Here is a 24,755-nt window from a genome sequence, read left to right on the forward strand (position 1 = left end):
CAGCTTTTGAGAATGGTAGATTGCACAAGGCCACAAGAATATGCCAAATCAGCCAATAAAAACAGATTTTATTTTTAACACATTTTTTGAGGAGCTGGGCATCATGCAAGTCCAGCATTTATTGCCCTTAAACTGCCCTTAAGATGCTCGGTGAATCACTCCTTCTCTGCACTCCTTCTGGTGAATGTACTCCACACAGCGCTGTTAGGCACAGAGTTCCAGGATTTAGACCACGCAATGATGGACCAGCAATACATTTCCAAGTCAGGATGGTGTGCTACTTAGACCAGAACCTGCAGATACTGGCATTCCATCCTAATTCTGATTTAGTCCTTCCTGGTTTCGTTTAGTTTATAGTTCAATGATACAGCATGGAAACAAGCCATTTGGCCCACTGAGTCCAGGCCAACCATCTATCACCTGTTCACAGTAGTTCTATATTGCCCCATTTTTGCATTCACTTCCCATATATTAGGGGCAATTTAAAGGGCCAGTTAACCTAAGAACCCTAAGGTTTTGGGATGTAGGAGGAAACCATAGCACCCAGTGGAAACACATGTGATCACAGGGAGAATGTGCTAACTCAACACTGACATCAACAGAGGTCAGAATCGAACGCAGGTCTCTGGCACAGTGGGGCAGCAGCTCTACCAACTACCCCACTGTGCACCTGTGTGGTTGTGGTTTTAGCAGATACTGTTGGAGTTGCTGCAGTGAATTTGTTGCTAATATACAGTGCATTGAGAAAGTATTCCGACCCCTTCACTTTTTCTACATTTTGTTACGTTACAGCCTTATTCTAAAATGGATTAAATTCATTTTCTTTATCATCAATCTACACACAATACCGCATGATACAAAAGCAAAAACAGGTGTTTAGAAATTTTTGTAAAGTAATTAAAAAGAAAAAACTGAAATATCACATGTACATAAGTATTCAGACCCTTTACTCAGTACTTTGTTGAGGCACCTTTGGCAGCGATGACAGCCTCAAGTCTTCTTGGGTATTACTCTACAAACTTAGCACATGTGTATTTGGATAATTTCTCCCATTCTTCTCTGCAGATCCTCTCAAGCTCTGTCAGGTTGGATGAGGAGCGTCGATGCACAGCTATTTTCAGGTCCTCTGTCAGAGTGACCATCTGGATTCATGGTCACCTCCCTGACCAAGGCCCTTCTCCCCTGTGGAATATGAAAAAAGTGAAGGGGTCTGAATACTTTCTGAATGCACTGTACACTGCAGCCATCCTTGTGAAAGGATTTTTTTAGAGTGATGGATGAGTTATCAGTCAAGCTGGCTCCTTAGTCTTGTATAGTGCTATAGTTCTTGATAGATGTTGGAATGCAGTCATCCAGACAAATGAAAGTATTCTGTCACACTCTTAACACTCTTGACATTCCTTTAAAATGGTGAAAATATTGACCATATACACTGCTCTTACAGTTACAATATATTTTGTGGCTAGAAGTACATACAGGCTTCTTGCCAGTTAAATGTTATTTAAATGTAACTTATCATATTCAATGTCCTCATTTAAGTTTGAATGATAGGTACAACACTTGTGCCAAAAACAAGATTCCAAGTTGCTGAAAATGTGAGGAAAAAAATTAAAGATACTGCAATTACTGCAATTACTCAGCAGGTCTGGATAGAACTGATGAAAAAACATTAATCTGACATTTTAATTCTGTTTGACTTTCTGATTATTTGCAGCATTTTCTGTTTTACTTGCTTTTCAACTGTTTTTTAAAAGTAGTGATATACATGAGTAAATTCTCTAAACAAATATAGCAAACAGAATCTGATACTTGCTAAAGGAAGAGCAAAAGATTGAAAGTTAATTCTTATGGCTATTAGATTTTGCCATCCCGTCCTATATTTTAATTATTTGAAGTATTAATAACATATAGCAATCAGATTCTAGCTTTTAATGCAATCATTATATATTCAGGATTGTTCTATGAAAGTCAGGATCAGACAATTCTAGCAGAAATGGCCTTTTTGGAGGCAAAAAAGCTTATAACGTCAACTGAAACACCGAAACGGTCTCAGGATGAAGTGATCGTGAATACGGCAAAGGAAACCAAGGTTCCAGAACCTGAACCTGAGGATGACAAAAAAGGTAAAATAACAGTTAGTTTGCTTGGTGAATGTTATTAGAACCCATGCACTACCAAATTATATGTTGGTGGGGAGGAGGGGAGAAATGGGTGTGCATGAAAATGGCCTCATTTGATTTTATGTTTCATATTCACTTCAGTTTGTATTAGATTCAGTCCTACGGAACATAAGGTATGCAAAGGGATATAGAGAAGTCCAGTGCCTAAGTAAGAATAAGATTAATGGAGTGTAATGTAGAATTATTCAGTTTGAACAGAAGAATAGAAAAGCTGAATATTGTTTTTAATGTAACCCATGTGTGTGTTCCTGTGCTTTGGTTGTTCTTTATCCAAGTCATTTAAATACATCACATTTAAATGTTTTAACAATAGTGATCCCAAGGATGTTAGGGTACAAGTTGAGGTAATATCTTTAAAAATCAAGGTTATCTAGTTGGACTCTGACTTAGTGGAGACGCCATTGCCTGGCACTTTTGTGTTGCATCTGTTACTTGCCATTTTTCAGCTCTTGCCTGAATTCGACTGGTTCATAGAGTCATAGGTATTACTGTTTCATTTCCTCCTCTCATAATGAAAGGAAAGTCACATGATTGGGCCCAGGTCACTATCCCGAGGAACTTCAACATTGATATCTTGATGCTGGGAAACACAAAGGTATCCTCCTGTGTATGGTGTAAGAATCCAACCATTGAACTGATTTCTACTTTATATCTATTGACCACTTTTACCAGTGTTTCTTGATGACCCATTCAGTCAAATGTTGTCAAGGGAATCACTCTCGCCTCACCTCTGGAATTCAATTCTCTGCTCATAATATGAAACAAGTCTGTCATGGAGTCAAATAGCATGGAAATAGGACCTTCAGTTCAATGTCATGCTGACCAAGATGTCTATCCAAGCCAGTCCCATTTGTCTGTGTTTGGCCCATATCCCTGCCTATGTACCTGTCCAAATGCCTTTTCAACATTGCAATTGTACCTGCCTCTACAGCTTCCTCTTGCTACTCATTCTATTACCCTCAATGTGCAAAAGCTGCCCCTCTTATCCCCTTCAAATCTTACCCCCTTCACCTTAAACCCATGTCCTTTAAATGCGGTATATCCCTGACAAAGCATTGTGACCATCCATTTTATCCATGCCTCTCATGAGTTTATATATCTCTGTAGAGTCACCCCTCAGTCTCCCAGAAAAAAAAGTATTGGGCTTTCCAACCTCACTTTATAACTCAGGCCTTCCAGTCCCAGTAACATCTTGGAAAATAGTTTCCGTTTCGTCTCCACCTTAATGACATCTCACCTATACCCGGGTGACTCGAACTATGCATAATATTTCATAGTGTTCTCACCAATGACTTGTACTGTTACAATTTGACATCCCATCTCTTGTATTCAATTCCCTGACCGATGAAGGCAAGGTTGCCAAATCCAATTTTTACCACCCTTCCACCTCTATCGCCACTTTCAGGCAGCTATGTACTGTATATATATTTGCCTGAATACTGTATACATACTCTATACATAGTTCTCTCTGCTCTATAACACTCCCCAGAGCCCTTCCATTTACTGTGCAAATCCTATCCTGGTTTAACTTACCAAGTTATAACATTGTGGCGCAGTGGTAGAGTTACTGCCCTACAGCGCCTGAGACCCAGGTCCAATCCTGACTATGGGTGCTTGCCTGTATGGAATTTGTACGTTCTCCCCGTGACCTTCATGGGATATCTCCAGGATCTCCGGTTTCCTCCCACACTCCAAAGACGTACAGGTTTGTACATCAATTGGCTTGGTATAATTGTAAATTTTTCACCAGATGATACAAAATTGGGTGGTATTGCAGATAATGAAGATGGTTATGAAAAATTGCAGCAGGATCTTGATTGGTTGGTTAGGTGGGCTGAGGAATGGTTGATGCAATTTAATACAGAGAAATGTGAGGTGTTGCATTTTGGGAAGTCTAACATGGGCAGGACCTACACAGTGAATGGTAGGCCTCTGGGGAGTGTTATAGAACGGAGGGATCTAGGAGTGCTGGTACATAGTTCCTTGAAGATGGAGTAACTCAGTGGGTGAGGCAGCATCTGAAAAAGGGTTGCGACCCGAAACGTCACCCAATCCTTCTCTCCCGCTGAGTTACTCCAGCATTTTGTGTCTATCCTTGAAAATGGAGCCGCAGGTAGATAGGATGGTCAAAAAGGAATTTGGAGAGTATTGACGATAGAAGTTGGGAAGTCATGTTGCAGTTGTATAAGACATTGATGAAGCCACATTTATGTCTATCTATAACAGTATTGTGTTCAGTTCTGGGCACCATGTTATAGGAAAGATGTTGTCAAGCTAGAAAGGGTACAGAGAAAATTTACAAGGATGTTGCCAGGGCTAGAGAGTCTGAGCTATTGGGAGAGGTTGAGTAGGCTGGGACTCTATGTTACAAGGGAACAGGTTCAAGAATATGACTACTAGAACAGAAAAAGGCTCACTCATCTGTTTAGTTACAAATCAATTTTATTGGCAAGAAAGAGAACAAAAACAATACTTGGTATGCATGGGGTCCGTTTTACAGCAGCGCACCTCCCTGTCTCTCTGCCTCCGTTCCACGGTGCTGATCGCGACTCAGCCCTTCGGTGAACCCCTCTCGTACATGAACTAATTTATGGCTTACTATCGCCTTCCTTTATACAGGTTTAAACAAAGCACTGTCGGCTTAGTGCATGTGAATTTAAACAAAGAGCTGTCAGCTACAGCACTATAGATTCTAAATATAGCGCTACCAGCCGCAGCGCAATGGACTTTAAATATAGCGCTAATGGCCACAGGGCTATGGGCTTTAAACATAGCGCTATGGCCACAGCACTATGGTTCACAAACTAACCACAATTCTCATATAACACTCCATTCCTTGGAGCGCAGGAGGATGAGGGATAACCTTATAGAGGTGCATAAAATCATAAGAGGAATAGACCACGTAGATGCACAAAGTCCCTTTTCCAGAGTAGTGGAATCGAAAACCAGAGGACAAAGGTTTAAGGAGAAGGGGAATAGATTTAATAGGAATCTGAGGAGTGACTTTTCCACCTATGTATGGAACAAGCTGCCAGAGGAGGTAGTTGAGGCAGTGACTCGCAACATTTAAGAAACAGTTGGACAGGTGCATGGATAGGTCAGGTTTATAGGGAAATGGGCCAAATGCTGCCAGGTAGGACTAGTGTAACTGGGACATGTTGGCCCGTGTGGGCAAGTTGCATCAAAGGGCCTGTTGCCTCGCGGTATGGCTTTGACATTATAACTCTAAGATAGTTATAGATAGATACAGGGCAGTTAAAATTCTACATTGGAGGAAGGCCAAATTTTTAGGGTATCAGACAGGCATGCGCTCAAGTTGATTGGAGCAGGTTGTTTGACGTTGTTTGACGTAAAACAGCCAACGTCAGATCACCAACCCCTCACACTCACCCCCTACGAAGTGGGCATATTTGACTAAAGTGTTCCGACAAAAGTCCAGGACATGCATGACATCTTCAACCTGTTCCCGTTTGAGTGAAGGACACTGCGGCAATACAATCCGCCCAATACAATCATCACCAAGTGCTTATGGTTGTCGTTTGGATCCCCAGTTTACCGCAAGAACAGGAGTACGGAGGATGCCATCCAACGGCAACGAAATGTCATTTCTGCTGTTCATCGATTACAGCTCAGCATACAAAACGAAAAAGATCACCAAGTAACACAACACAATTTAACCAACAGACCCCACACAAACATCTCTTCACACCCTGCGCATCTTCTCCTCGCTCTTCACCTATGAGGAATGGCTAACACCATCAAAAAAAACACGGTGATCTCTCAGCAACAACCCTACAGGGAGGAGGTCCAGCACTTAGCCCCCCTGGCCCTTAACTCCCCCCCATTGTAGTCAGAGTCCAAACGACAGAGTCAAAGTCAACCCCAGACCTCTCTTGGGCGATGTTCAAAATGTCTGAGGAGACTGAAGAAGGTCCATCTGTCTCCATTAAACCGCTGCACCGGCTCTTACCAACTGTGTGGTATGGAGCCCCGGCGGGGCGCTCTCAAAGTCCCGCGGCAATTCCAAGCCGCGCGGGGCATCGGGATGTATGGCTCCGCTCCAGGTAATCTTCAACCCTATGTCGCTCTTCAAGGGAGATGCTAAATGCATTTCGTTGTCTCTGTACTGTACACTGACAATGACAATTAAAATTGAATCTGAATCTGAAGTCTGAAAGTGGGATATTTGAAAACCCCCCGCCATTGCGACGGGAGAACTCGGGCGGGAGAAGGTCGCCGTTGCGGAAGCCCTGAAAAGCGTCTCTACTCAAACAAACCAGGGACCCGCGGGCTCGCTCCCGGTCGTTGTTTCAGTCCACAGACCTGAATCTGAATCTGAATCTGAAAGTGGGTAGGAGCTTCCGAAACTCATGTTCCCGTTTGGGGACAATACAATACAATCAATTTATTTGTCGGCAACAGCAGCGCTCCAGTCATACATACAAAACACAGCTCATCCTTCACACCCTCCTCGCTGTGAAGGAAGGACTCCCCGCACCCCCCCTCTCCCCCCCAGCTCAAAGACGTCAAAGCCCCCAGCGGGGTGAGTCCTGCAGTCCGCAGTTCCGCAAGACGGTTCTTGGTGAGAGCCCGGCGGGGCTCGTTCGCGGCTAGCCGCGCGGGGCGCTCCGCTCCAGGTAATCTTCAACCCCGTCGGGCAGCGCCCCAACCACAACCAGGGAGCTCCCGGATTTCAGTCCACAAGAAAAGGGGTCGGCAGCGCTCCACCACTCCCGTGCATGGGAAAGAATTTAGAGTTTCCCCCGACCCCCCAGGTCGTTCCCCCCCACACACATACCCGACAAAAAATAATTAAAAACTACAGTTTAAACAAAACCGAAAAATAATTAAAAAAACATTAAACAGACAGAAAATAATAAAAACACAGCAGAGGCCGCTGCTGACGAGAGTCGCGCCGCCCACCAAGGCAGGTGGACATAAGGAAGATGTAGGAAATTGAGGATCTGGTCAAGAGTAAAAAGGAGGCAAGGGGCAGATATAAGCAGCTGGGTTTGTGTATCCCTGTAGGAGTTTCAGGAATGGAGGAGCAACCTAATAAAAAGGAAAACAGGAGGGCTAAAAGGAGACCGGAGATGGCACTGACAGATAACATTAAGGATAATCCCAAGTGAGTTCATCAGTACATAAACGGAAAAAGGGTAACCAGAGAGAGAGAGAGAGAGTGGGACCCCTTAAGAATCAAAGAGGTTAACTTTGTTTGGAGCCACAGGAGACGGGTAAGGTCCACAATGAATATTTCTCCTTTGTTTTTACTGTGGAGAAAGACATGAGGTCTAAGGAACTTGGGGCAGTCAATGGAAGTGAGAGTAGTTAGTATTATAGTCGAAGAGGTGCTGGAAGACTGGAGGGTGGCAAATGTAGTGCCTCTATTTAAAAAGGGCTGCAGGTAAAAGCCTGGGACTACAGGCCAGTGCAGTCAGAACGTTACTAGAGAGCATTTTGAGGGATAAGATATATATGCATTTAGAAAGACAAGGGCTGATTAGGTATAGTGAGCATGGTTTTGTGTGTGGGAGGTCATGTCTCAGAAATCTGAGTTTTAAGAAGATGTGACCAAAAAGTTGATGAGGGCAGAGCTGTAGATGTTGTATCTATGGATTTCAGCAAGGTATTTGACAAAGTTCTGCAGGATAAGCTGGTTTGAAAAGTTAAATCCCAAAGGATCCATAGACAGATAGCTGAATGGATAGAAGATTGGCTTTGTGGGAGGAAACAAAGGGTGATGATGGAAGGTTACTTCTCAGATTGCAGGCCTGTGACTAGTGTTGTGCCTCAGGGTTTGGTGCTTGACCTGGTGCTTTTTGTCATCTATATCAGTGATTTGGAAGAGAACGTACAAGGCATGATTAGCATGTTTGCAAATGACACTAAATTGGGTAATATTGTAGATACTGAAGATGATTGTCAAAAATTGCTGCAGGATCTTGATCAGTTTGGTAGGTGGGTTGAGGAATGTTTGATGACATTTAATACAATGAAATGTGAGGTGTTGCATTTTGAAAAGTCTAACAAGGGCAGAACCTAAAGAGTGTTGTAGAGCAGAGGGATCTAGGAATGCAGTTCCTTGAAAGTGGTGTCACAAGTAGGGTGGTGAAAAAGGCTTTCAGCACATTAACCTTCATCAGTCAGAATATTGAGGAAAGAAGTTGAGAGGTCATGTTAAAATAGTATAAGACATTGGTGAATCCACATTTAGAGTATTATGTTCAATTTTGATTACCAAATGTAGGAAAGATGTTGTCAAGCTTGAAAGGGTGCATAGGTTTATAAGGATATTGCCAGGACTCGAGGGCCTAACTATAGGAATATTAGAACAATTAAGATAATGTCAATGAAATGTAAAAAATCTTTTGAAGGATTGACACTGTTTTCCCAACTGGAAAAAATATATACTTTCAGATGACTGATCTTTGGAATTTTGTAGCAAGGGTATTCTGGCTGCTCAGTTGATGAGTATATTTATGACCAAGATAACTTGGGAATCAAGGAATTTGGAGATATACTGGGAAAGTGTTGTTGACATTAATATTCTGCAATCATTATTATGAGTGATGAATATGATCAGAGAACAGTCTGGTTTGTTGCTACTGTTTTTTATGCCATTTTCGTAACATGCATTTTGTTACAGGTTATGAATATAATCTTGTTTGCGTCTCCATTAGATTCACAAGCTGTTACAGAGGAAATTAAACCTGTAGTTCCTGACACCGGTAGCATACTGTCTGCTTCAACTGTAGTTGAGGTGCCTCCAGAAACAGTTCCAGACTCTGAATCTACATTCAGCCAGATAAGGAAGACATCTTTTGAAATAGGTCTGAATATATTTTATTTCTCTTTCACATTCTCTCATTTCTTATCTTTAATACCTCGCCTTTTGAGAGATAGGAATTATGCCCTTTTATTGTGCATTCATCCAGAATTTAAGAATGTACGATCTTTGGTGTAAAATTCAAATATAATCCAAGGGCATGCAATTTGAATATGGCCTGCATCTGAGTACTCAGATTTATTTCTGTCTGTCCTGACGTGGACCTGACACACACAGGTTGGTCCAATCAAGCTTGAGCCAGGTCGCCAGTCTAATCACAAGCATCAACCTGGCTGGAATGGCCGGCTCCTTCTAATTGCAGAATCAGCACTACCTGGCAATTAGGATGACACCATGCATTGGAATATTTTTCATTTACTATTTCCTTTGGCTTTAATCCTCAAGCCTTATATTGTGTTATTTCTATTAACTTAAAAGTATAACTTTATTTAAAACATTAAAACAAAACTTAAATTAATATGTTGTCCCCAGGAAGCACTCTAACTCTTAGTGTACCCATCAGTCTTGGAGACCTTGAATGAATCAATGGACACTGTGTGCTCTTTCTCTTGGCACTTTGGCATGAAGTAACCTCATAAGTGGGATAGACAGTTTATGTAAGCAAAGAAGAAAAATAATTGTGGGAATAAAGGAGCATATTCTCCCAGCTATTTCTCCTACACACCAGTCTTGTCATCTGAGCATTTCCCTCCACAGATGCTGTCCCACCCACCGACTTCCTCTAACAGCTAGTTAAAAGCTGTTTTGTGGTCCAAATAATTAAAAAATGAATAGATGTTGCTCCAGATTCAAATCAAATACTTCATGACGAACTGTCAAATATTACATAATTGTTAATGTTCTACTTTTAGTAGAAGCAAAAAAAGTTATTGATGCCGTTGAAAGTCCCATATCACCAAAGCAACAAGAAGAGCCAGTAGTACCTGTTCCAAAAACTGTGCAGCCACGAAAAGAAACTACAACTGTATTAACAAGAAGTATTTACATGCAAACAGCAAGGTTTCTATTGGACGTTAATGCATTGCAGGTTAGTTCCAATTGTTCTTTCAGAAAGCTTTCGTGTTATATGGCAACCTATTACATTTTGGAAATAGGAGTATATTAATTTGTCACTGTTACAGAGAGAGAATGGTTTGGGCTACAGAGGCAATCAAAACAAAGAAAGAACTTACCTAGAATTTACCTGAGCGAGGAAGCTTGGCAGGTTTTGTTACACAATTTCATTGAAATGCATTGTATTTGCTGGCCCCCTCTCACTGATCAAACTTCCACTGTGGCATTCTTTAATTCCTAGAATCCAAACCACGTCCTGTGCAGTGCCACATCTATGTTAGTATCGATACTGGGGGACACTCCAGAAAAAGTCAATGATTTATGACGAGCTTATGCTTATTGAGTTAGAACTAAGTCAACAAGTATAAGGAGAAAGCTTGCTATTCATAATTGGGTAAAATTGGTTCCATGACTGTATCAATGAGATGGTTAGGAGGAGCTGCAGGATCCCATGCTTGATGATGAATACTTTCTGTTTTCTTAAGATGTAAGTTCAAGTAATTTAGCTTATGTCCTCAAATATATTGTTGCGTTTACAAAATGTCCAAATGTATACTGTACATACCTATCAAATGATAAGTGTTAACATTGCAATTATTCATTTTTAAAAATAAACAAATGTTTGGAAATTTGGAGAACTAACAATAATCCATAATCATCCTTAAGAGTTGGGATACATGTTTTCATTTGCTCTGAAAGCGTACAGCAGACATTCTGTGAATTTCCAACATCATATTTTCTGGGGTGGTTCCATCAGAATGAAAATGTTGGAGCCCTATTGCAAAGTTCGTCAAAGGCTTCCTTGTAGCCAAAGATTTTTACAAAGTAGGATTTGAAGGACACCCAACTTTAATCACCCACTACTTCCCTTCAATATTGTATGAATGTCCAAGTCTATATTTCTGGAAGTATCGCTTACAAGTCTGTGATCTCTGACTTACCCCTCATTCTAGTGGACCAACAAAATGGTTTCACAAGCTATGAATTCCTAGTAATACTTCACTAACACATTATTATCAATGAATTTATTTTCTCTCTCTCTCTCTCTCACACACACACTCTGTTTCTCTCCCCCTCATTCTCTCTCTCTCTCTCTCTCTTTTACAAGCTTGTTTACTCTCACTCTCATTCTCTCTGACTCATTCTCTTTCTTTTTCACTCTGCATTAGAAGTCTTCCAAATTAAGATATGTCCACAGCAACTCATGAAAACTTTTCTTCTTCTTGTTAGTTTGTATCCAGAGCTTTGGCACATGAGGTGATTTGCACAGAAGGTGGGTTAAGCTGTGAATATCACGTGGTTCTGGCTCGACTTTATGTACAGCAAGGGGAATTAGGAAAAGCAGAGGAATGTATTTCAGAAGCAGGACGAATCAATCATCAGGTAAGTCAGTAAATTAAAAGAAAGCAGTGAAATCCCGACAATTTGTCAGATAAAAGGTCTTGAATTTCCTTTTAAGTCAAATGGTACTGAAATTTTCAGCCAATCTATCTAAATTTATCGACGGAATTGAATAATTATTTGAATAAGAATTGGCTGAATTTATCTGCATCTTGCATCCTCTCCCTCACTCACTATTGCAACATCACCATTAGACTGGACTGCTGTCCTTCATCATGAAAACTGACTCTTGGGATGTAATGGACTAATCTGATTTTACTGATAGTTTTGTAGTTCAATTCATCTCAGACTTTTATGCAAACTTGGCAAATGCTAACATTTGAGACAAATAATGCCTGAACTTAGACAAAAATTCTGGAGAAACTCAGTGGGTGCGGCAACATCTATGGAGCGAAGGAAATAGGCAATGTTTCGGGCCGAAACCCTTCTTCAGACCTTCAATAATGCCTGACATCCACTCACATTTTAGGCAGTACGTGACCTCGCAGGACCTCTCGGATGTGGAGGCTTAATTCATTTAGCTCTCTGCAATAGACAATATAAATCTGACTGGCAAGCACTTTGTATGGCTAGCCCTGGCATTGGATTGGCTTCAGAATAATCCAATGCTTTATCTTTCTTACTCCTCGTCCTATTATATTATTTTCTAGGACAGATGCATGGTCATTCAAGGGCCAACACAACTAATTAAATTTTCCAATCACAGGAGTAAGTCGTTTGCCCCAAGACTAGATACAATTCAGAAACTTAGACTTAAACTGTACATAATTATTTTCCATGTAACTATGCCAGAGCAGTATTTGTTAAATGCAGGAGACTTGCATGGTGGAGGTATCCCAAATAAGTATTTAATCTTATTAAATTCCTTTCCTATTTGAAAAATGTTAATTAATCTTGTTGCTGCATTCTTTTTTTGTATCAGATACTCCTGGTGTTAGTGGCATACAGCAAGGTAACATGCATTTCAACCCAACTCATCCATGCCGACCATGATGCCACATCTAAGCTAATCTAATTTCCCCATGTTAGGCCCACATCCCACTCAACCTTTCCTGTTCATGTACATGTCCAAGTGTTTTGTAAATGCTGTTATAGTATTTTGAAGATCTTTCCAACTTTCTGCAGTCCTGGAATCCTGAAATTCTACCCCTTGCATCATGTAAGTGAATTTGATAAAAGCTGGATGAAACAAGGAGAAATAAAGACAGTTTAAAGTTTTTTGATACTCCTATTTCCATAACCATCAGGTTTCGGACCCGACCCAAACCAACCCGAATCCTATAATGGAACACTAACACACTTCTTGTTTTCTAATTGTACTTTGCACAAATCTCATTTTTTGCACACTTTTTCTTTTCAAGGCTTGCAGAATTCATGTGTACTTTATGATTTTCTGTGTTGTCTGAGACTGTGTCCATGATTTTCGTAATACCAGTACCTCATCTTACTTGTGGATAAAGCAACAATCTCAACTTGTCTACTTGACTATTGATTGCACTAAAAATGTTCTGTTTTTGCCTTCAATCCGCATTACTGCATAGAGACAATCTTGTAAGTTATTTGTCAGTAATGTTTACTTTTGTCAATATTGTCTTTCTCCTCGATCTCGAGGTAAACTTTGAAAATATCTCTAATATTCAACAATTCAATGCAATTGGATTATCCCTCGTTCTCAGTGTCCATATTTTCAGATATTATACGTAAACATTTTGTCCCAGTTTTGTCTGTAAAACCATTACCTTGGTAAAAACATATTTTAATTTATTTTATGCTGCTTTGGAATCATTATATTGTTTGCACTGTATAGTTAATCTAGCACATTTTTTTCTTCTTGATATAACAGCATCACCGAAAACCAAATGTTGATATAAATTAACTACACTGTGATGGTTGCAAATAATTTGCAAGCCTTTGTGTCAAACTGTGCTTCTAACATTTCTTTACTGTTTGTAGAAAATTAAATTTTTTCTCAACAATTATAAATGTCTTATTTCAGAATCCAGATCTATGGGCTTTACTGGGACATTTAAGCTACTTGAAAGAAGACTATGCTGAGGCTAAGGAACATTATGCACGCACACTGTGTTATGTCAATGATGCATTTGACATGCATTGCATCTGCTTGAGACTAGGATCCATCTATCTCCAGGAAGGCGAGGAGGAGTCAGTAAGGACATTTTAATAATTACCCAATTTTGTGGAAAATATAAATGAACGAGAATCATCAAAAGTAAATTAATGCATAGAATGGGCTCGTATGACATCTTTATTTTTCTTTTTCTTTATCGATATAACTCAAGCAGCCAACTGCCACCATTCCTTCTGTTATGGTCCGTTATAATAAGGGTTCACAGTAAATGGACTATAGAAGAGGCACGATGAAAGTTATTGCAGTGTCACTATAAAATTCTCTCTTCCGGAGCGTTTGGCTCCTCGCTACTTAAAATTCCTTTCATTTTTCTCTGTGTATCTCTGTCACCCTGTCCCTAGTCATGCCCAACACCAAATATATCGATTTTCCTACAATTCCATCAGTCTTCCTGAACTGTATGGTGCAATCAATGGAACTTACCATTAATTTATTCTTGATGTAAACTGTCAATTTTTTCTAATTATTTATTGGTGCCTGCCACTTGAACTTTATTAACCTCAAATATTCCCTCTATTTTGAATTTGCCTCTGTAACTGGGATGGCTACCTTTTCAGCATCTGAGGCTCACAACTACATTAAATACTGCCCAACAAAGTGATGACAAGAGATGTTACAAGTCATTCCTAGTTACGGAAGAGTTACCTTCCTGTGAACTGTTCATAACCCAACCGATTTGTAAGTTAGAAATGCAGCTGCACATGTTGAGGTTTTGGAGCATGACCAGGCACCGGCGACTGCGAACCTTTGATACCCCACAGTTGAAAATGCAGCCGATCCATCCCCCACTGATTCCAAAATGTTTATTCGCGTGTACAAGCCATACATACTGTATGGCTTGTACACGCCATACATACAATCAGCATTCGGCTGGGGAGAGTCTGCATGGAGATTACATACTACCAATATTATAATGAGGTCTCATTTACTTTTATTGTTTAAATAGATTTGTAAGTCATTTAATTATTGTTTCTGATTTGTTTTTCAGTATAAATCGGCCAAATCGGTCTACCTCTTTGCTAGTGAGAGAGCACCATCTTGCTTGACTTGGCTTGGAGTTGGCATTGCCTGCTATAAGGTAAAAGTACCCGTTTGTGAATTATTTTGGAATGGGAGGAAATGCTCAGTGAGCTGCCTTCAGGCTGAGTGTTAGGGAGTGTTGCCATCCTTGATTCACACACTGAACATGATACAGAAACTCATCTCACGTTGGTTAAATTTCCCTTTAATTCTGAAATAAGAGAGCAGTAGAATCAATTTGTCCATTCTATCTTGTCGGATGTACAAAAATGAGAATGGAGTTGATGGGTGGAGCTAATCTGACTATTAAGAAAATATTTTATTTTTCAGTTTTAAAGTTGATAATCTCAAATGTTCCTATATTAATTTTTCTAAACTAAACTAATTTCCATCTGTTATGGTTTGGTCCTTTACATTTGTTTTGTCTTTTTTGTTCATAATTACTTTGCAAATATCTAAACTATTTAATAAAATAAACATCCACAATAAAGGAATGTTCACATATAACGGTTTTCTGTTTTTCTATCCAGGTTCAATGAAAAGTTATGAGAATTCAATTTTGGTTAGTTTGACAATGTTCTAAATATGTAGCTAGGTTACTCACAATATTTTACAATTATAAAAGGACTTAAAAAACGAATCAGAGGATGGGGTCTGGAAGGCCACACCTTGTGACTGAAATATAATATAATATAATTACATTAATTTGTATTTGAAGTTTCTCACACCGTGATACATTATATATAGGAGACAAATATTGGAAGGAACTATTTAAAATTAAATTAGATTTTTGAAATTTAAATTGAGATAAAATAAAATTAAGTAACCTTTTTAAAGAATTGGGAAAGCACATTTTAAATATATGTTCCAATGGCTCAGAATTTAGATCATTTACCTCTATTTTAGATGTTTCTTATGATCAAGTAAGAGATTAATTCTGTTCTTTCTTACATTTACTCAGCTTGATGAATTGAGGGATGCTGAAGATGCTCTGTGTGAGGCAAATATCCTCAATAATTCTAATGCAGATGTCTGGGGCTATCTTACATTGGTATGCCTAAAGGTATGGGAGAAAGTTATTATTGGAAATGGCAATGATTTTGTATTGTAGCAGAAATAATTTTATTACATCCCATAAATCTTGGAATTTCACTTCATAATAGTTGATCAATGAAGCACTGGCTCTTGTACTATACTGAGTATATTATACTTTATTATTCCCATAAAGTTCAGGTTTGTGCTGAGTGGGTTAATTTCATGTGGGAACAAATACTCTATAGTTTCAAATCAGTTTAATACAAGGTAAGAAGATTACGATTTCCAGTCCTACCTCCAATTTTGAAAAGTTAATGTGACATTCTGGTGCAGTAGAAAGTTCTTGTCAAGTGTTAATTGTGCCAAGTTTGCACATTCCCTCTGTGCCCGGGCACATTTCCTCAGCTGCTCCAGTGACCTCCCACATATAACGGATATTGCAAATTATCCCTCAATGTAGGCTATTAGCAAAAAAACACAACCAAATTAATCTCCATTAGCTATTCCTCAATTCACTTGCCCAGCTGATCAAGATCACACTAATTCTTGATAACTATGTTCACTCCCGGCACCTCATGAATGTCTTAGTGATGATTCCTATATCTCAGCCAAGATTTCTATAATTTTTTCTGTAAATTCCCATGATTTTCCTGGGATATATTATGGAGATTTATCAACCTAGTATATTCTAGGATGTACAACACTTCCTCAAGTGTAGAATAGATTGTCCTCAAGATATCTCCATAAACGTTTCCAAGTCTCCTGGTCTTCATGTATTTCTCCGCTGTAAAAAGCGAGGAGCAATTTTCATTGAGGACCTGACTCATTTCCTGCAGCTCCATGCATAAAATTTGGATCCTGGGGATCCCTATTCTCCCTATTCTAGTTACTCTTTCCCCCTTAATCTATATAACTAAAAGTCTTTGTCTTGTTTGTGTCTGTGTATGTGTGTGTGTCAATCTGGTTAATTCCTATCTTCTTCCAAAAGCTAGGCCACAACCTTCCCATTTTCACACATCCTGCACACATTTTTCCCATGGTGATGATAAACATCTTCCCGTTGCGTTTCCACCTATATTTCCGGTTATTAATCGTTGAAATTTAAAAAACAGCTAGATTTCTTCAAACTCACCCATTTTGGAAAAAAAAAATCCAAGTGACATCACAATGCACTCACAAAGCAGGACGGGCCACTCCGGGAGGGAGGGGCACTCCCGAGCTCTAACTCCCCCTCCCCCCTCCCCCCTCCCCCCTCCCCCCCTTCGTCCCGTCTCCCCCTGTTTGGCCGCACTGTGACGGGCTGTGGGTCGGCAGCGCCCACACACAGGGCCAGGTGGAGCGGGGCCACGGCTCTGGGCAGCGGACACACAGGGACACAAACCCGGCAACGTCCCTGTCAGTTGCAGCAGAGTTGGGGACAGTATGGTCCCTCCGCCACCCAGAGTCACTGACCATGCTGCACCGGACCCGGAGCCCCACACATTCACCCCCTCGACCCCCGGACCCCGACCACCACACCGGGGTGATTCACCCGCCCGACCCCGAGGGTAGGGGAGAGGAGCCTGCTAATTGGACCAATTAGTTTTTGCGATGTGGAAGGAAACTGGAGCACCCGGAGGAAACCCACGAGATCACACTGAGAACACGCATAACTCCACACAGACAGCACCTGAGGTTAGGAACGAACCCAGGACTTTGGCATTATCAAGCAGCAGCTTTACAAGTTCTGATTTTATTGAAGATCAAAATCTTTATTAGTGTTATATTTTTCTAATGTTCAGGTGAAATAGGCTGTTTAAGAAAGGGACGCCATTTCATTTAAGGATTTATTTAAGGTTTTATTCTGTTTTGACAATACTAATTATTCATATTCAGCAGAGAGTATTTTTACTTCTCAGGAAACAATTGAAGATAAATTTTGATAATTCTTCAGCTGGAAGTCCAATCTTCCATTGAAATTAATAGAAATCAATATTAAACAGGCTCTGCCTACACCACGCAATGGAAGCAAAAATTGGCCTGTTTTTAAATATATCTCAATTCCTGTCTGAGGTTTTTGATTACTGAGCAGTTCTTGCTTTTTTTTAAGAAAAATCAAATATGAATACATATTAGTTTCTCTAAATTTCACTGATGATCATAATTAACTTTTTTTGTAGTGATTTATTATTGACTAAATACAGGACATAACCATTGATTTTTTTAAATTAGATAAATTATTCAGTATTTTACCCAGTGCTCTAATTTATTTGGAAAGAAGGTAATGGAAATATTCAGTTGCAGTCCAAAATGCAAACATCTGTGTCCTAACTGAGTATGATTTCATTAATTTAATTCAATTTTCATGATTTCAGACAGGGAGAAAACTGGAAGCAGAACAAACCTATAAATATGCAATAAAGGTTGGTTACACCATTGAATTTGTTTGGATTTAAAAACAAAGGATGGTAAGAAAGGTGGTTTCACATGGGATGGTGTGAAGATGTCGAAGGCCGTTGGGCAGAAGCGGATGTTAGTCTGAAGAACTTGAGATAGAAATTCATGTTGCTTTCTGTGAAATCTATGTGTGGAGCTCTAACAAATGGGCGAGGGCTTAGTGAATACATCTCGTCGATATTTAACATGGAGAAAGTTGTGGAAGCTATTAAGTTCAGGGGATGGAGTAATGATATCCTAGAGCATATCAACATAACAAAGGAAGAGCTGTCAGAGGTCTTCAGACACATAAATGGTTAAATCCATGGGGTCTAAAGAGGTGTAACCTAGAATGTTCAGTAAAGGAGTAGATTTCTGGGGCCATAGCAGGAAATCGTGATTCATATGTGTGATGAAAAATACTGAAGGTTAATGTTAACTAATGTTGCATTATCTGCCCTGATGCAGTCGTCAATGTAGCAGAGATATAGTTCAGGGATAGAGCCTACCTCCTGCACCCATGCAGAACTCATGGACTTCATTAACTTCACTACTAATTTTCATCCCGCACATGAGTGTACTTTCTATATCTGTCGTTTCCCTTCCTCTGACTCAGTCTGAACAAAGGGTCTGGACCTGAAACGTCATCTATTCCTTTTCTCCAGAGATGCTGCCTGACCCACTGACTTACTCCAGCTTTTTGTGTCTACCTTCGATGTAAACCAGCATCTGCATTTACTTCCTTCACAAGGATGTTATCTGGATTGGGGGGGGCTTGAGTTATGTGAGATTAGGTAGTCTTGATCTGTTTTCCCTGGAGAAATGGACGCTGACAGGTGACATGCAGAGGTATATAACATTATGAATGGTATAAATAGGGTAGATTGTCAGAGTTTGTTTTTTAATCTAGATGTCAAGAGTTTAAGGTGAAAGGGAAGAGGTTTAAAGGGGATCTGATGGATAAATATTTCACAGGAAGAGTAATTGGTATTTGGAATGAGCTTCCAGAGGAAGTGGTGGAGGCTGGAACAATAACAACATTTTAAAGATCACTGGATAGGTACTTAATTGAGCATTGAGTGGTATTAGTAGATAAAGGCATGGTGATTAGCATATATATGGGGAAGGTTGTGGAAGCTATTAAATTCAGGGGATTGTCAAGGGATATAGTAGGATTGTCACTGAACCATCTGCAAAAATGAATTTCATTGTACTTGGGAACATGTGGCAATAAAGTACCACTGAACTATTGAAATCAATTTTCATTTAGTCTCATCATATCTTGGAATTGTATATTTCTGAAGAGTTTGTATATGGAAGATTTTGCCAATGATAAAACTATGATAATGGGTCCAAAATGCTATGAGTTGCTCTGGTAGACTCCCATTTTGACTTTCCAATTAACTTAATTTATATTAGGGCTTGCGATTTTCCCAAATATCCCCATCAAAAGTAGTAGTTCCATTTCCAAGAGGAGGATTTCCAGAGGAGAATTAAAGGGTTGACCTGACTGCTGCGCCAACCAGGCCAGCTCTTTAATAAGACACACAGATTTAGGATTAGCCCACATTAAACTGAAGAATAGCTTAAATCAGTTCATGAGGATTGGGCAGAAAATTGACATAAGATAATTTGTAATCTATTCTGTTTTACATAGTTACACCTTGAAGATAAACAGCTTCTTGATGAGATTCATCAGCTGCAGCAAACTCTTGGTTTTGGAAACCCTTCATTCTGAATCCATTGATATCATTCAGACTTGGAATGGCCCTGTAATTCAACACTGTATGATAATCAACACATTTTTTTTGTACCTATTACTTTTATAATACGTTAAAAGTTGTGATTTTGGTTCATATGCAGCTTGACTTACATATATATACTAAAGTATATCCTAAAAACGAATACTTGTACAGGTATTCAGGCACAAAAGCTAAATTAATCAGATTTTGAAAATGTTACTCAAGTCTGCTGCTATTTATGACAACCTTAACTTTTTGTAGTCCTTCCGCTACTTTGTTGTTTTGTTGTTTGGTACATGTATGTTAAATTTGATTACATGTGTTTCTCTTAAGCTTTGGTTAAACCGTCAGTATTCCACCATCGGAATGCTAGATTGTAATTCACATAACACAGCAATAAATTTTGCCATCAATAAAATTATTTTGCTTTCTTCTAACATATTCATTGATTCTTCATTGGTTACTCAATGTACAACGCAATGCCCTTGAAGCATTTAGTGGAGGTGAGGATTCTTGCATTTTATATCAAACTAGATTTACCAACTTTAGCTACTTGTGACAAATGGACCTCCTTGTGAGGAAGACACATTGAACAATATATCCCCTTTGCTTCTTTGAATTTCATTAATGATGGTTCCATAAATATAAGTAGGTATCCATCAACCCTTATTGGTTACATCGAACATAAGTGATATTTTAAATAAAAAGAGTGGAATTCTATTAGATAATCCTATCAATATGGTAATCATGGTGCTGTTATTGTGCTTGTTCAATATTGATTTTCATGTTGTATTTTTATTTTAACTTCATGCCATTACCTGACTTTATTCCTATCTCAGTCATCGTTCACTGTTGTGTATCCTTCACTATTGCTTTATTTATAACATGATCACTTTATTATCCCAACAAATTTCTGAACAGATTTCCACATTCCCCTGCTGCAGCTTTCCAACTTGCACCATGTCTCCCTCAATTGTTTCTCTGACGGTCAATGACTCACATTAATTCCAGGTAAACCATCCCTCAAATTTTGAATTCTCATCTTTGTATGTAATACCTCAATGGCCTCCACCCACTATATTTCTACAATCCCCATTCATACATTCTCTGTTATGCTTCAATCCTGATCATTTTTAATTGTCCACCGTTTGGATTTTTAACTTTCAAGGCACTAAGACCTGGCATTACATTTTTTAAATTTCTCTGCCTCTCCTTCTTCTTAAGTCCTTCTCTACTTCTGCAGTCATTTCTAGATCTACAATTTCCCAATTTCTCCCAGTAATCCATCTTCTTTATTGACAAAAGCTCCGACCTCAACGCCATAACCCCTTCTAAACTCATGGAACTAGGAATCAACATTCCCCTCTGCCACTGGATCCCTGGAATCTGACCACAGATGACAATCAATGAGGATAGTGACAACAGCTCCTCCACAACAATTCTCAACACCAGTTCCCTGCAAGGATGCATTGTCAGTCCCCTACTATACTCCCTCCGTCTATGATTTACAGATGGTGGACCGGATTACGAACAACGGCGAGATGGAGATAAAGGAGACAGAGAACTTAGTTACATGATGTCAGGCCAATAATCTCTCCCTCCATGTCAGCAAGACAAAGGAGCTAGTTACCGAGTTCAGAAAGCGTGGTGGAGAACATGTCCCCATCAGCATTAATGGTGCAGAAGTGGAAATGGTTGAGGGCTTCAAGATCCTTACCCTTATTACCTACAATCTGTCACGGACCAACCACACTTCCTCCAGAGACTGAAGAAGTTCAGCACATCTCCAATGGCTCTTACAGATGTCTGCAGATGCACCATTGAATGCACACTGTTTTATCACAGCTTGCTTTTGGAACAGCTCTGCCCAACATCGTAACAAATTGCAGTGAGTAGTAACGTAGTCCAATCCATCGCACAACCCAGATCTCCCACCATTCACTTCATCTAAAGTTCACTCTGGCTTGGAAAAGACTTGTCCCATCCCGGTCATTCCTCCTTCTCACTGCTCCCATCCAGCAGAAGATACAAAACTGTCTTTGGAGGGAGAAGGAGAACTTCTTCAAAGTATGCATACCTTGAGGAGATTTTGCAGTGGAGTAGACAAAGTGTTTAAGAAGGAACTGCAGATGCTGGAAAATCAAAGGTAGACAAACGATGTTTCGGCCTGAAACGTTGCCAATTTCCTTCGCTCCATAGATGCTGCTGCACCCGCTGAGTTTCTCCAGCAGTTTTGTCTACAGCAGATGTTACAGATGCTCGAAGCACCTCCAGACTCAGGAACAACTTCTCCTCCTCTGTTATCAATGGTCCTTTCATAAACTAGGGCACTGTCCGATTCATCACTACCCCATTGATGCTATTGTACTTTGTCTATGGAACTAATGCATTAAAATGCTTAGAATTTTATTCTGCAATCTATATCTTGCACTTTGCTCTGTTGTACTTAAATTTGACGATTGTATTTATCTGATGAACAATATGTTCATGTAAATGAATAAATTCTAGCTTGGTAGTGGATATTTCATAACATTACTGTTGTTAAAGAATCATGATTAAAAAAGGGGTAATGCCACTGGTATTGGGGAGCACCATTAAAGCCAACTACACTAAATATCTTAACGTAGTAATCAGAAGAGTTAACAGGCCCGTGAATTTTCAGTTTTTAGGTCTTTTTGGTCACAGCAGACTGAAATTCAACCCTGGATACACCATGAGTTGGAAGCATTCAAGGTCATCTCTTAGTTGCACAAAAGGTGAGATACTATATACATTGCAAACTGCTATGAGAATCCACTAATAATAGGACTGAAGTTGTACAAAATTAACACCACGAGTTTAAATTAAGTCAACTATTTTTCATCCTACTTCATCTTATTTTTTTCGTTGCCCAACACATTTTGTTGCTCTTCAAATAGAAAAAAAACCACAGAGGAGCTCTAAATTGTCTGAACTCGGAATGCATAATTACATCAAACACTTAAGATAGACACAAAAACCTGGAGTAACTCAACGGGACAGGCAGCATCTCTGGAGTGAAGGAATGGGTGACGTTTTGGGTCGAGGCCCTTCTTCACGAAGCTGGGGGGCAGTGTTAGCTGTGAGGAGGATGCTAGGAGGCTGCAAGGTGACGGATAGGTTGGGTGAGTGGGCAAATGTATGGCAGGTGCAGTATAATGTGGATAAATGTGAGTTATCCACTTTGGTGGCAAAAACAGGAAAGTAGACTTATATCTGAATGGTGGCCGATTAGGAAAAGGGGAGATGCAACAAGACCTGGGTGTCATGGTACACCAGTCATTGAAAGTAGGCATGCAGGTGCAGCAGGCAGTGAAGAAAGCAAATGGTATGTTAGTATTCATAGCAAAAGGATTTGAATAAAAGAGCAGGGAGGTTCTACTGCAGTTGTTCAGGGTCTTGGTGAGACCACACCTGGAGTATTGCATACAGTTTTGGTCTCCTAATCTGAGGAAAGACATTCTTGCCATAGAGGGAGTACAGAGAAGGTTCACCAGACTGATTCCTGGGATGGCAGGACTTTCATATGAAGAAAGACTGGATAGACTCGGCTTGTACACGCTAGAATTTAGAAGATTGAGGGGGGATCTTATAGAAACTTACAAAATTCTGAAGGGGTTAGACAGGCTAGATGCAGGAAGATTATTCCCGATGTTGGGGAAGTCCAGAACAAGGGGTAACAGTTTAAGGATAAGAGGGAAGTCTTTTATTAGGACAGAGATGAGAAAATCATTTTTTACACAGAGAGTGGTGAATCTGTGGAATTCTCTACCACAGAAGGTAGCTGAGGCCAGTTCATTTGGCTGGATTTAAGAGGGAGTTAGATGTGGCCCTTGTGGCGAAAGGGATCATGGGGTATGGAGAGAAGGTAGGTATGGGATATTGATTTGGATGATCAGCCATGATCATATTGTATGGCGGTGCAGGCTCGAAGGGCCGAATAGCCTACTCCTGCACCTATTTTCTATGTTTCAAACTGTTAAGGATAAGGAAAACGAGAAATATAGATGTGAAGAGGTAAAGAACAATGAATGAAAGATATGCAAAAAAAAGTAACGATGATAAATGAAATAGGCCATTTAAGCTGTTTGTAGGGTGAAAATGAGAAGCTTGTACGACTTGGGTGGGGGAGGGATAGAGAGAAAGGGAATGCCAGGGCTACCTGGTGAGATAAATCAATATTCATACCACTGGGCTGTAAGCTGCCCAAGCAAAATATATGCTGTTCCTCCAATTTGCATTTAGCCTCACTCTGACAATGGAGGAGACCGAGGGCAGAAAGATCTGTGTGGGAATGGGAAGGAAAATTAAAGTGTCCAGCAACCGGGAGATCAGGTTGGTTCACGCGGGCTGAGCGAAGGTGTTCCGCGAAACGATCGCCCAGTCTGCGTTTGGTCTCGCCCATGTATAAGAGTCCACATCTTGAACAATGGATACAGTAGATGAGGTTGGAGGAGGTGCAAATGAACCTCATCCGAACCTGAAACTGTCGGGGTCCCTGGACAGATTCGTGGGAGGAAGTATAGTGACAGGTGTTGCAGCTTCTGGGAAGGGATGTTAACCAGGGAGTTGCAGAGGGAACGGTCTCTCCGTAAGGCGGAAGGAGATGGAGATGGGAAAATGTGACAAATGGTGAGATCCCGTTGGAGGTGGAAATTTTGCAGGATTATGTGTTGTTATGCAGAGATTCACTTGCACCTCCTCCAAACTCATCTACTTTATCCGTTGTTCAAGATGTGGACTTTTATACGTCGGTGAGAACAAATGCAGACTGGACGATCGTTTTGCAGAACACCTTCGCTCAGTCCGTGTGAACCAACTGATCTCCCGGTTGCTGAACACTTTGATTCTCCTTCCCATCCCTGCACAGACCTTTCTGTCCTCGGTCTCCT

At 40.1% G+C, this 24,755-nt stretch overlaps 1 protein-coding gene across 8 annotated transcripts in view; it reads left to right on the plus strand.

Moving 5' to 3' along the window:
- cfap70 (cilia and flagella associated protein 70) overlaps nt 1–20,489 on the plus strand; it is an 86,060-nt gene extending 65,571 nt beyond the window's left edge. For 4 of the 8 annotated variants that reach the window (XM_055651827.1, XM_055651826.1, XM_055651828.1 and 1 more), the window contains exons 20-28: nt 1,953–2,123; nt 8,864–9,013; nt 9,882–10,057; nt 11,314–11,466; nt 13,481–13,651; nt 14,622–14,711; nt 15,615–15,716; nt 18,043–18,090; nt 19,761–20,488. In XM_055651827.1, coding sequence (XP_055507802.1) covers nt 1,953–2,123; nt 8,864–9,013; nt 9,882–10,057; nt 11,314–11,466; nt 13,481–13,651; nt 14,622–14,711; nt 15,615–15,716; nt 18,043–18,090; nt 19,761–19,841 — 1,142 coding nt within the window. In that variant the 3' untranslated portion in view covers nt 19,842–20,488. Of the gene's footprint in view, nt 1–1,952; nt 2,124–8,863; nt 9,014–9,881; nt 10,058–11,313; nt 11,467–13,480; nt 13,652–14,621; nt 14,712–15,614; nt 15,717–18,042; nt 18,091–19,760 lie in introns of all 8 variants that reach the window. The other 4 variants (XM_055651824.1, XM_055651823.1, XM_055651829.1 and 1 more) reach the window with 2 other exon arrangements.
- The last annotated feature ends 4,266 nt before the right edge of the window (nt 20,490–24,755 follow it).

The sequence above is a fragment of the Leucoraja erinacea genome, chromosome 20, assembly GCF_028641065.1.
Source record: "Leucoraja erinacea ecotype New England chromosome 20, Leri_hhj_1, whole genome shotgun sequence".
In the NCBI taxonomy this organism is placed as follows: Eukaryota; Metazoa; Chordata; class Chondrichthyes; order Rajiformes; family Rajidae; genus Leucoraja; species Leucoraja erinaceus.